Below are 12360 nucleotides of genomic sequence, written 5' to 3'. Positions count from 1 at the left end.
GGGGCTCCCAACTGTTTTTTTTTTTTTAAATGAAAAACCTTCTCGATGGCTCCAAAGGTCTTATCTTTTAATGTAAAACCTTCTCGGGGCTCCCAAGTGTTTTTTTTTTTGAAAATGAAAAACCTTCTCGGGGCTCCCAACTGGTTTTTTTCTGGAAAATGTAAAACCTTCTGGGAGGCTCCAAATGTCTTTTGTTTTAATGTGATACCTTCTCGGGGCTCTAAACTGTTTTTTCTTTTTTAAATGAAAAACCTTCTCGATGGCTCCAAAGGTCTTATGTTTTAATGTAAAACCTTCTCGGGGCTCCCAACTGTTTTTTTTTTGAAAATGTAAAACCTTCTGGGAGGCTCCAAATGTCTTTTGTTTTAATGTGAAACCTTCTCAGGGCACCCAAGTGTTTTTTTTGAAAATGTAAAACCTTCTTGGAGGCTCCAAATGTCTTTTGTTTTAATGTGAAACCTTCTCGGGGCTCCCAAGTGTTTTTTTTTTTTGAAAATGAAAAACCTTCTCAGGGCTCCCAACTGGTTTTTTTCTGGAAAATGTAAAACCTTCTGGGAGGCTCCAAATGTCTTTTGTTTTAATGTGATACCTTCTCGGGGCTCCAAACTGTTTTTTTTTTTTTTGGTAATGTAAAACCTTCTCGGGGGCTCCAAAGGTCTTTTGTTTTAGTGTGAAATCTTTTCGGGCCCCCCACGTGTTTTTTTTTTGAAAATGGAAAACCTTCTCGGGGCTCGCAACTGTTTTTTTTTTTTTGAAAATATAAAACCTTCTGGGAGGCTCCAAATGTCTTTTGATTTAATGTGAAACCTTCTCGGGCTCCCATGTGTTTTTTTTTGAAAATGTAAAACCTTTTCGGGGGCTTCAAATGTCCTTGGCTTTAATGTGAAACCTTCTCGGGGATCCCAACCGTCTTTTATGAAATTATAAATCCTTCTCCTGAGGTCCAAATGCCTTTTGTTTGAATGTGAAACCTTATCGGGGCTCCCAACTGCGGTTTTTTTTTTTTTTTTTTGAAAATGTAAAACCTTGTCGGGAGTTCCAAAAGTCTTTTGTTTTGGTGTGAAACCTTTTCGGGGCCCCCGACTGTTTTTTTTTTGAAAATGTAAAACCTTCTGGGAGGCTCCAAATGTCTTTTGTTTTAATGTGAAACCTTTTCAGGGCTCCCAAGTGTTTTTTTTTTGAAAATGTAAAACCTTCTTGGGGGCTCCAAAGGTTTTATGTTTTAATGTGAAACCTTCTCGGGGCTCCCAAGTGTTTTTTTTTTGAAAATGAAAAACCTTTTCGGGGCTCCCAACTGGTTTTTTTCTGGAAAATGTAAAACTTTCTGGGAGGCTCCAAATGTCTTTTGTTTTAATGTGATACCTTCTCGGGGCTCCAAACTGTTTTTTTTTTTTTTGAAAATGTAAAAACTTCTCGGGAGCTCCAAAAGTCTTTTGTTTTAGTGTGAAACCTTTTCGGGGCCCCCGACTGTTTTTTTTTTTTTTTTTGAAAATGAAAAACCTTCCCGGGGCTCCCAACTGGTTTTTTTTTTGAAAATGAAAAACGTTCTCGGGGGCTCCAAAGGTCTTATGTTTTAATGTGAAACCTTCTCGGGGCTCCAAACTGTTTTTTTTTTTGAAAATGTAAAACCTTCTCGGGGGCTCTAAAGGTCTTTTGCTTTATTATGAAACCTTCTCGGGGCTCCCAGATGTTTTTGTTTTGAAAATGTAAAACCTTCTGGAAGGCTCTAAATGTCTTTTATTTATATATGAAACCTTCTCGGGGCTCCCAAGTGTTTTTTTTTTTTTGAAAACGTAAAACCTTCTCCGGAGCTCTAAATGTCTTTTGTTTTAATGCGAAACCTTCTCGGGCGTCCCAACTGTCTTTTTTGAAAATGTTAAACCTTCTCGGGGTCTCTAATTGTCTTTTGTTTTAATGTTAAACCTTCTCTGATTTCCCAACTGTTTTTTTGAAAATGTAAAGCCTTCTCTGGTCTATTTTTTAAAAACATGAGTTAGCCAGCTTTTCTCAAAAACTTTTTTTTTTCCAGCACGTGCAGGCCCAGATGCGCCAGGAGTGCAAGTGCCACGGCATGTCCGGCTCCTGCACCGTGAAGACCTGCTGGATGCGGCTGCCTCCCTTCCGCGTGATCGGCGACCTGCTCAAGGACCGCTTCGACGGCGCCTCGCACATCACCGCCGCCAGCTCGGGCCACCACCGCAACAGCAACAACGCGCACCGCAACCGGCCGCCGAAGAGCCCCAAGTCCAACAACCTCAACGGCAACAGCATCCACAGCAAGCGCGACAACCGGCGCAAGCACAAGTACGGCTTCCAGCTGAAGCCGTTCAACCCCGAGCACAAGCCGCCCGGGGCCAAGGACCTGGTGTACTACGAGATGAGTCCGGGCTTCTGCGAGAAGAACCCCAAGCTGGGCATCCAGGGCACGCACGGGCGGCTGTGCAACGACACCTCCATGGGGGTGGACGGCTGCGACATCATGTGCTGCGGTCGGGGCTACCGCACCCAGGAAGTGGTGGTTTTCGAGCGGTGTAACTGTACGTTCCACTGGTGCTGCGAGGTGAAGTGTGACGTTTGCAGAACGAAAAAGACCATCCATACGTGCGTGTAGGGCGGGGGTGGTCGACGCTTATTATCAGTATTAGAGATTGTGACGGAAATGTAAGACTGATCGGAATTTTTGAGTCATTTTTGTACATATACTAACTTATACTTTTGAAGTTGGAGAGGAGTGGATTGGATGCTGCTGGGGGACCAGCGAGGGTCGTTATTTTATATTTATTTATCGATTGTAAATATGGAAAAATCAGCATGTAGTGTATCTCAAATCGTGTATATGTACCTATAATTTATACAGATCTTTTCTATGTTGCGCATTAATTTATTGACTCTAAGTGTACATTAGCATTTGTAAATATTCATGTAGCTTATGTAGATACTATCGTATTTTTACAATTACCTATTTATAATTAAACGTACTTGTAAATGTCCCAGTTACTGTAAAATTATTAATAAATAATTATATAATTGGCGGCCGTTTTATTAACCTGTCATTACCGGAGAAATTAATTAATCGACTACAAAAAAAGTTTTATTTCTAACTGCACTAAAAAACTAAATTATGCATTTTGTGCTAAAGAAGGAGAATTTGGATTTTTTTTTCGTGGTAAATATGTGTCCAGTGTATGAAAGAAAAAAACCGTAACCCATACAACAAAAAAACTTTAATATTTTTGAACTTATACGTCAAAAATGAACGAAAAAAAAAATAAAACTACAAAAAAAACCAAGATTAGAATAATTCCCTAATAAAATTACCATACCAATGAGAATGAAAAAATGAGAAAAGTAATTTTTTTGCTTAAAAACACATTTTTGGTAGAGTAAAGTAATATTGTGTTTGCAAAAAAATCAAGAAATTTCAAAATTCACATAAACACAATTTTCCCATTTTTTAAAATAAGTTCTTGATCATTATTTGTTTTTTGTCAAAAAAAAAAAAAAATAAATTTTCCGTGATTTTCATATTTTTTTGGTAGGCTGTATAATTGAAAAAAGTTGTCTAGTAGGCCATGAAATTTATTTTTAAAATAATGATGTTGGCATTACGGCTATTGGACAATTCTTTGACCGTAACTGTCAACTGGACAAGGAACATGTCTTGCCAACCTATTTTTATTAACATTAAATATCAGAGGTTACTAGACGACTTTTTCGTTAGATCGTCTGGTGTAACTGTAGGTTAGTCCGAGAAGATAACAACCTAACTGACCTAAAGAGTTCGTAGAAATTCCAGGGATTCCTAGCGTCGTTTTTTAATAATGTGAAAGAATCTTGGGGGCTTTTGGTGTTTTGATTTTTCTTATTTCGACCTAATGAAGCTATTTTTTAGAATTTTCAAGAAATTGACTTTCAATCGAATATTCAGAAAATTTTAATTCGCTACCATAAAGAACAACTAATTTTTTTCACATTAACTCTTTTCCTTATCTATGTCCGTGATTTTTATGTATTTTTAGGCTACTTTTCCAAAAACTCAATTTTTGAATAAAGTTTTTGACTTTTGAATTTATTGTCGAATTCATTTCGTTGAAAATTCTTGATTTTTCCCAGAATCGCCAAAATAAAATGTGGCAATTTTTAGAATTTTCAAAAAATCACTTGAATTACAAACCGAATGAATATTTCGAAAATTTTGATCCGTGACCATAAACGCCGATTTTTTCAAGTCAGCACATCGAGATCCAGACCAGTATTTTTCTTGTGGACTTTTAGGTCATGTTTTCAAAAATTCAATTTGACATCTTTCGAACATTTTCGAAAATTACCCAAAGAGATTTTTTTTTCATTCTTTCGGCCTCATGAAGTTATTTTCGGATTCATTTCTTTGAAAATTCAGTTTTTTCCCAGAATCGCCAAAATGAATTGTGAACATTTTTAAAATTTTCAAAAAATTTGAGTATCAAACCGAATATTTTGAAAATCTTGAGCCGAAACCATAAACACCTATTTTTTTTTCAACTCAGCTCATCGAAATCCAGATCAGTACTTTTCTTGTGGATTTTTAGGCCATTGTTATCAAAAATTCAATTTTTCAGTAAAATTTTTGACATCTTTCGAACATTCTCGAAAATTACCCAAAGAGATTTTTTTTGAATTTTTTCGGCCTCATGAAGCTATTTTTGGATTCATTTCCTTAAAAATTAGTTTTTCCCCAGAATCGCCAAAAAGAAATTGTGGAAGTTTTTAAAATTTTCAAAAAATTTGAGTATCAAACCGAATATTTTGAAAATGTTGATCCGAGACCATAAACACCGATTTTTTTCAAGTCAGCTCATCGAGATCCAGACCAGTACTTTTCGGATTTTTAGGTCAAGTTTTCAAAAATTCAATTTTTCAGTTAAATTTTTGACATCTTTCGAATATTCTCGAAAATTACCCAAAGAGATTTTTTTGCATTTTTTCGGCCTCATGAAGCTATTTTTGGATTCATTTCCTTAAAAATTAGTTTTTCCCCAGAATCACCAAAAAGAAATTGTGGAAGTTTTTAAAATTTTCAAAAAATTTGAGTATCAAACCGAATATTTTGAAAATGTTGATCCGAGACCATAAACACCGATTTTTTTCAAGTCAGCTCATCGAGATCTAAACCAGTATTTTTCTTGTGGATTTTTAGGTACTGTTTTCAAAAATTCAATTTTTCAGTTAAATTTTTGACATCTTTCGAACATACTCGAAAATTACCCAGAGAATTTTTTTGCATTTTTTCGGGCTCATGAAGTTATTTTCGGATTCATTTCTTTGAAAATTCAGTTTTTTCCCAGAATCGCCAAAATGAATTGTGGAGATTTTTTAAATTTACAAAAAATTTGGGTATCAAACCGAATATTTTGAAAATCTTGATCTGAAACCATAAACACCTATTTTTTTTCTACTAAGCTCATCGAAATCCAGATCAGTACTTTTCTTGTGGATTTTTAGACCATTGTTTTCAAAAATTCAGTTTTTCAGTTAAATTTCTGACATCTATCGAAGATTCTCAAAAATTACACATTTAGATTTTTTTGCATTTTTTCGGCCTCATGAAGTTATTTTCGTATTCATTTCTTTGAAAATTTAGTTTTTCCCCAGAATCGCCAAAATGAATTGTAGCAGTTTTTAAAATGTACAAAAAATTTGAGTATCAAAGCGAATATTTTGAAAATCCTGATCCGTGACCAGAAACACCTAATTTTTTTCAAATCAACTCATCGAGATCTATATCAATATTTTTCTTGTGGATTTTTAGGCCACTTTGCCAAAAACTCAAATTTTCAATTAAAATTTTTGACTTTTTTTGAATATTTTGAAAATTGTCCAACGAGATTTCTTTTCTGGATTTCGATTTCATTTTCAAAAAATTTTACTTTTAAACCCAAAATTTCGAAAATTTTGATGTGCGACCATAAGTATTCGTAAATCCTAATTTTTTTTAAATCAGTTCGTCGAATTATTTTATTTCAATATTTTTCTTTGTGGATTTTTAGGCTACTTATCCAAAAACTCAATTTTTCGGTACCCATCCTTCATGAAGTTTTTGACTTTGTTTTGAGTTTTAAGGATTCCTAGGGTCTTCATTTTTTAGGAATGTGAAGAAATTTTGAGCCCCATTTAGATTTTGAGAGAAACTTCAAAACTTGGTATCTTTCATTTTTTAAGAATGTGAAAGAATCTTGAGGGTCCTTTTTGAAAAAAAAAAAAAAAAATCTTGGGGGAATTTGGTGTTTTGTGTTTGAAACAGGAATTTTTAGCGTCGTTTTAAAGAATGTGAAAGAATTTTGGAAACTCCTGGTGTTTTATTTCTTTGAAGAATTGGAAAGAGTCTTAAGGATTCTTACTATCGTTTTTTAGAAACATGAAAGTATCTTGAGAGTTCCTGGAGTTTTATTTTTGACAAATTTGAAAAAATCCTGGAGGGTTTCTAGGGTCTTGTATTTTTAAAAAGTTTGAAAGGGATGGATTTCTAGTGTCCTTTTTTTTAAGAATGTGGAGGAATCTTGGGATTCTTGGTCTCCTTATTTTTCAGGAATGTGGAAGAAATTTGGGAATTGTTGGTTCTTTAATTTAGTGGTTTGAAATAATCTTGGAGGCCCTTGATAGACCAATAGACCAATTCTGAAAAAAATGAAAAAGCTTGAGGGCATTTGGTGTTTCGTTTTTTAAAAAGTTCGAAAGAATTTTGGAGGCCTCTGGTCTTGTTTTTAGAAAGAATGTGAAAAACCTTTCTGAAAATGTTTAAAAAGATCTTGGGGTTTTCTTGATGTTTTGTTTTTTAAAGAGCTTGTCGAAGTCTTAGAAGTTTTTAGTATATATTTTTAGAAGCTGAAAGGATCTTGAAGTCTTCCGGTGATTTGTATTTTTAAAGAGAAAAAAAACTTGAAGGCTCCTGGTATCTTTCTTTTTTTAAGAATCTGAAAAAATCTTGCAAGTCCTTTCTGAAAAAAAAAAAGTGAATGGATCCTGGGGGCATTTGGTGTTTTATTTTTTATACAGTTGGAAAAAGTCTTAGGAATTCTTACTGTCGTTTTTTAAAAATGTGCAAAAACTTGAGGGCTCCTGGAGTTTTATTTTTGAACAAATTTTAAAAATCTTAGGGACTTCTGGGGTTTTGTATTTTCAAAGAGTTTGAAAGAGATTAATTTTTAGTGTCGTTTTTTAAGAATATGAAAGAATCTTGGGGTCCTTTGTCTTCTTATTTTTCAGGAATGTGGGCTCTTGGCACTTTGATTTAGTGGTTTGAAATAATCTTGAAGAGTCCTGATATCTTCCTTTTTTTAAAAATGTGAAAGAATCTTAGGAGCCCAATTCTGAAAAAAAAAATTTGGTAACCTTTGATGTTTTGTTGTTTAAAGAGTTCGAAAGAGTCATAGGGATTAATAATGTGGTTTTTAAAAAAAATGAAAGTATCTTCTCTATTTTTATAAAGAATTGAAAAGTCTTTCTGAAAAAACTTGAACAGATCTTGGGGTCTCTTAGTATTTTTTAAACAGCTTGTAGGAATCTTAGGGGTTCCTAGTACATATACCTATATTTTTAGAATGTGGAAGAACTTTGGGGGCTTTTGGTGTTTTTTTTTAAAGAGTTTGAAAGAGTAAAGGATTCCTAGTGTCGTTTTTTAAGAATTTGAAAGAATGTTGGAGGTCTGTGGTGCATTTTTTTAAGAATGTCAATTTTGACAGTTCCTGGTGTTTCATTTTTAAAGAGTCTGAAAGAGTTTTAGAGATTCTTAGTGTAGTTTTTTTTTAAAGAATCTTGAGGATTCTTTGAGTTTTATTTTTGAAAAAATTTGAAAAAATCTTTGGGCCTTCTAGTATGTTGTATTTTTAAGAGTTTGTGAGAGAATTTGAGATGGATTCCTAGTGTTATTTTTAAGAATGTGGAAGAATTTTTGGAGGTCTTTGGTGTTTTTTTAAGAATGTGAAAGAATTTTGGCGGCTTCTGGTGTTTAATTTTTTTTAGAGTTTGAAAGAGTTTTAGGGATTTTTAGTGTTGTTTCTTAAATTTAAAAACGTGAAAAAATCTTGAGGGCTCCTTGAGTTTTATTTTTGAAAATATTTCAAAAAATCTTTAGGCCTTCTAGTTTTTGTATTTGAGATGGATTATAGAATGTGAAAGTATATTGATAGTTCTTTATGAAAAAAATTAAAAGATTGGAGACATTTTTAGTGTTTTGTTTTTTAAAGAGTTGGAAAGATTTACAGGAATTCTTAGGATGGTTTTTAAAAATGTGAAAGAAAAAACTTGAAAAAAGTTTAGGGGCTTCTAGTTTTTGTAGTTTTAAGGGTTTGAAAGGGTCTTTGGGATGAATCCCTAGTGCCTTTTTCAAGAATGTGGAAGAATCATGGGATCCTTGGTGTCTTCATGGTTTAGGAATGTGAAAGAATTTTGGTGGCTTTTGGTATATTGATTTTGGAAAAAATTGAAAATATCATGGAGTCCTCTCGTGTTTTGTATTTTTAAAGAGTTTAAAAGAGATTCCTAGGATCTTTAATTTTTAGAAATGTCAAGGAATCTTAGGTTTCTCAGATTTTGAAAGCGTTTTAAAAAAAACTTGGATTGGTGCAGTGTAATACTAAAAATAACAGTATTGTATTCCCAAAATCTTCTGGGAAAATGAAGTGAGCCGTTCCTGATTTAATCAATGAAGTAAATTGACCCATTCATTAATTTTTTTTGAGCCAACTGTATAAGAAAATCTAAAAAATATTAATGCAATGATAAATCACAAGTACTTGTTAAGATAAGACTGATTTTCGCAAATCATATACTTTTTAAGAAAATACAGGGTGGGTGGGCGGGGTTAGTAGTTCCTAAAGTACAACTGATTTTGGCAACGGGTGTTTTTTTTTAAATCGAACAATCTTCGAGATCCTTATGTTTTGTTTTTGAAAAAAATTTGAAAAGATTTTGGAGGCTCCTTTTGCTTCATTTTTTTTTCTAGAATGTAAAAGAATCTTGTGGATTGCGAGTGTTCTATTTTTGCAAGAATTTGAAAGTTTCGTGAGCTCTTGATATTTAATTCTTTTGGAAGAGAGAAGTTTCTTAATGTTTTTTTAGGACATCAGGTGTTTTGTTATCGAAAGAGTCTTCTTTTAAGAATGTGAAACGATCACATGGTATTTTTTTACGTCAAAGACCCGTCAATGTTCTTGATGGTTTTATTTTTGAAAGAACTTGAAATAATCTCGGTAGTCCTTGATGTTTTGTTTTTGAAAGAGTTTGGAAAGATCGTGAATTCTGATATTTTGCTTTAGAAAAACCTGATATTTCGTCTTAAAAAAGAGTTTGAGGGAATCTTAAGAACCTCTAGTGTCTATTTTGAAAGAATGTTTGGAAGAATTTCAAAACATCTTTCTTTTTTTAAGATTGCAAAAGAATCTTGTAGTTCTTTCTGAAAAAAATTGGAAGATTGGGGCATTTGGTGTTTTGTTTTTTAAAGAGTTTGAGAGATTGATGGGAATCCCTAGCGTCGTTTTTAAAAATGTGACAGAATCTTGAGGGCTCCTGGAGTTTTATTTTTGAAAAAAATTTAAAAATCTTGGAGGTTTCTAGTGTTTTGAATTTTTAAAGAGTATGAATGAGCTTTCAGGTTGAATTTTTGTGTTTTTTTTAAGAGTGTGAAAGAATCTTGGCATCCGTGGTCACTTTACCTATTTTTCATTTATATGAAAGAATTTTAGGTCCCTTTGGTATTTTGATTTAATGGTGTGAAATAATCTTGAAGACTCCTGATATCTTTCTTTTTTTTAAGGATGTGAAAGAATCTCAGGAGTCCAATTCTCAAAAAAATTGAAAAGATCTTGGGGGTTCCTTGTGTTTTGTGTTTTTAAAAAGTTTGTAAAACTCTTAGTGAAGCCTGTTTTTTAGAAATGTGGGACCATTTTGACGAATGGTTGATTTGACTTTCCGTCGGACTGTCTGTGTCGTCTGTGTCTTTTGCAATTTTATTAGCCACGAAATTTCCGAAACTACTGGAGCAACTGCGGTGCAATTTTGAGGGTGCTTTAAGACCAAAATTCAGATGGTGGAACGTTAACCAAACTTGTTTATTGATCCCCACTAAGAATTTCGTGCCGTCATTTCAAAATTTTGCTGGGTAAATCCTGCTATACTTTAAAATGTAACACCATCCGTCAAGTTTTATTAATTCCGTCCAGCTCAGTGTTGATTTAATGAACGCGTATGAATGAGCATCAATTACTCACGCTCTCTGCCTCCAATATAACTCGGGGGAGTTCTAAGAGCCGCCAACGGCTCCGAAAACTTCATAATACCCCAGTTATTCCAGCACAAAGCATCAATATGATAAGTTATGCGCAGATGTAGCCGGATGGGGTGACCACACACTGATCGACATTATTAAATTCCGCGGCGCGATCCCCATCCATCCGCTCGCCCGGATTTTCCCATATCCTCCACCACACCCTCTCGCGCCTCTAAAAACCCGATTAAAGTTTAAAAAATGCAAATCGCAGCCGTCACGAACGACCGCAAAAATGAAATTATATTTTAATTGAAACAATAAAAACGGCCGAAATTAGTAAAACAAATACGTGCAGTTTTTGCCGTTTTAATTTTACCGGTTGGGCAGTCAAACGAGGACGTATTACGGGAACGCGGATTTGATTGACAGCTCGAGCTTGATATGTACGGCTGGCCTTATGGAGCAAAACAGGTCCATCATTTCTGAGCCTGCATACGCGCATTTCAATAAAATACGACCGAAATATTCATTAATGGTAATGGGGCTGACGCTCGCCAACGCCATGGGAACTCGCTGCCCGCATGGGCTTGCCCAGTGTCCAGACGAAAAAATCGTGGGCTCGATAATGCGGCTGCGAGTGCGATATTGGGTGCATAATGGGCATAAAAGAGGTTTTTTAACAGGGTGAGGTGAAAACGAGCCCGTAGCCATTAAACTAGGGAATAATTGAATGCTGTGGTGGTATCGAACCCAGATAGCCGATTTTTACGATTTACAATCGACCTACGGTAGATTTTTCAATAATTGTCTAGGATTTTGCAATGATAAAAAATAAAATAAAACACTGCTGCATTCAATGTAAGACTAAAAATTCAAGTACTATGATTCCAGAATTTCAGAAAAATTAGATGAGTAATTTTTGAAAACGTCAAGGAATCTTAGGAGCCTTGGTGTCTTTATTTTCAAAGAATGTGAATTTGAAAGAATCTCGGAGGTTCTGGTGTCTTTTTAAAGAATGTGAAAGAATCTTGAAGGCCTTTTGTTTTCAAACTATTTGAAAAGATCTTGAGCGGGTCTTGATATAGTTTTAGCAATTTGTAGAAGTCCTAAGGGTTCCTAGTGGTTTTCTAAGAATGTGAAAACACTTGGTGACTCTTGGTGTTCTTTTTAAAGAGTTTGAAAGGGTCCAAGAGGTTTGTTGTGCTTTTTTTAACTGTTTTGTAAAGATTTTTAAATGTGAAAGAATGTTACGGCTCTTGGTGTCTTCATTTTGTAAGGATGTCAAAGAATCTTGAGAACACCTGTATTTTGTTTTTGGAATAATTTTGAAAGATATTTAAAGCCTCTGAAGTTTTGTTTTCTAAAATTTGATAGGAAGTGTCTTAGGAGCTCTTAGTGGCGTTGTTTTAAGAATTTTAAGAAATCTTGGGGATCTCTTGTGTTTTATTTATTTTTTGGAAAAAATTTGAAGGATCTTGGGGGCTCTTGGCGTTTTTTTAAGAATGAGAAATTTAAGAAATCTTAAGGTACTTGGTTTTTTATTTAAAAAGAATGTAAAAAACATCTTGGTTTTAATATGATTTAAAAAAATCTTGGAGGCTCCTGGTGAAAGTATCTTGGAAATTTCTTGTGTTTTGTTTCTGAAACAATTTGAAAAGATCTAGATTGTGTCTTGATTATGAATGTGAAAAATTTTGGGGACTTCTGGTGTTATATTTTTGAAGTGTTTGAAAGAGTTAAAGAAATTGCTGGTATCGTTTTTTTTTTTTTTAATATTAAAGAATCCTGGAGGTCTTTGGGGTTTTAATTTTTAAAAAATGTGGAAGCAACTGTTTGTTTTTTTAAGTATGTGAAAGAATCTTGGGAGCCTCTTGAAGTTCATTTTTAAAAAATATTTGTGTTTTGTGTCTAAAAGAGTTAATGCGATTTGAAAAAACTTGAAGGTTCCAGGTGAACTTTTTTAAAGAATGTGAAAGGATCTTGAAAGTTTCTTGTGTTTCGTTTCTGAAACAATTTGAAAATATCTTGTGTCTTGACTCTTTGTTTTTTAAAGAGGTTGTAGGGTTATTTAGAGATCCTGGTGACTTTTCTCTAAGAATGTGAAAAATTTTGGGGCT

General features: G+C 34.0%; 1 protein-coding gene across 1 annotated transcript in view; it reads left to right on the top strand.

Annotated features, from left to right (window-relative positions):
* Wg (wingless) overlaps window positions 1-2987 on the top strand; it is a 63534-nt gene extending 60547 nt beyond the window's left edge. Inside the window, exon 4 of the mRNA XM_064062285.1 lies at window positions 2030-2987. Coding sequence (XP_063918355.1) covers window positions 2030-2611 — 582 coding nt within the window. The 3' untranslated portion in view covers window positions 2612-2987. The remainder of the gene's footprint in view (window positions 1-2029) is intronic.
* Window positions 2988-12360: the final 9373 nt, after the last annotated feature.

Source organism: Zophobas morio, unplaced genomic scaffold (genome assembly GCF_036711695.1).
Source record: "Zophobas morio isolate AGI-343-1 ecotype UQ-CSIRO unplaced genomic scaffold, CSIRO_AGI_Zmor_V1 ptg000022l, whole genome shotgun sequence".
Classification (NCBI taxonomy): domain Eukaryota; kingdom Metazoa; phylum Arthropoda; class Insecta; order Coleoptera; family Tenebrionidae; genus Zophobas; species Zophobas morio.
Note: the sequence above shows the minus strand (reverse complement) of the source record. Positions and strands in the feature narration are given on the sequence as shown.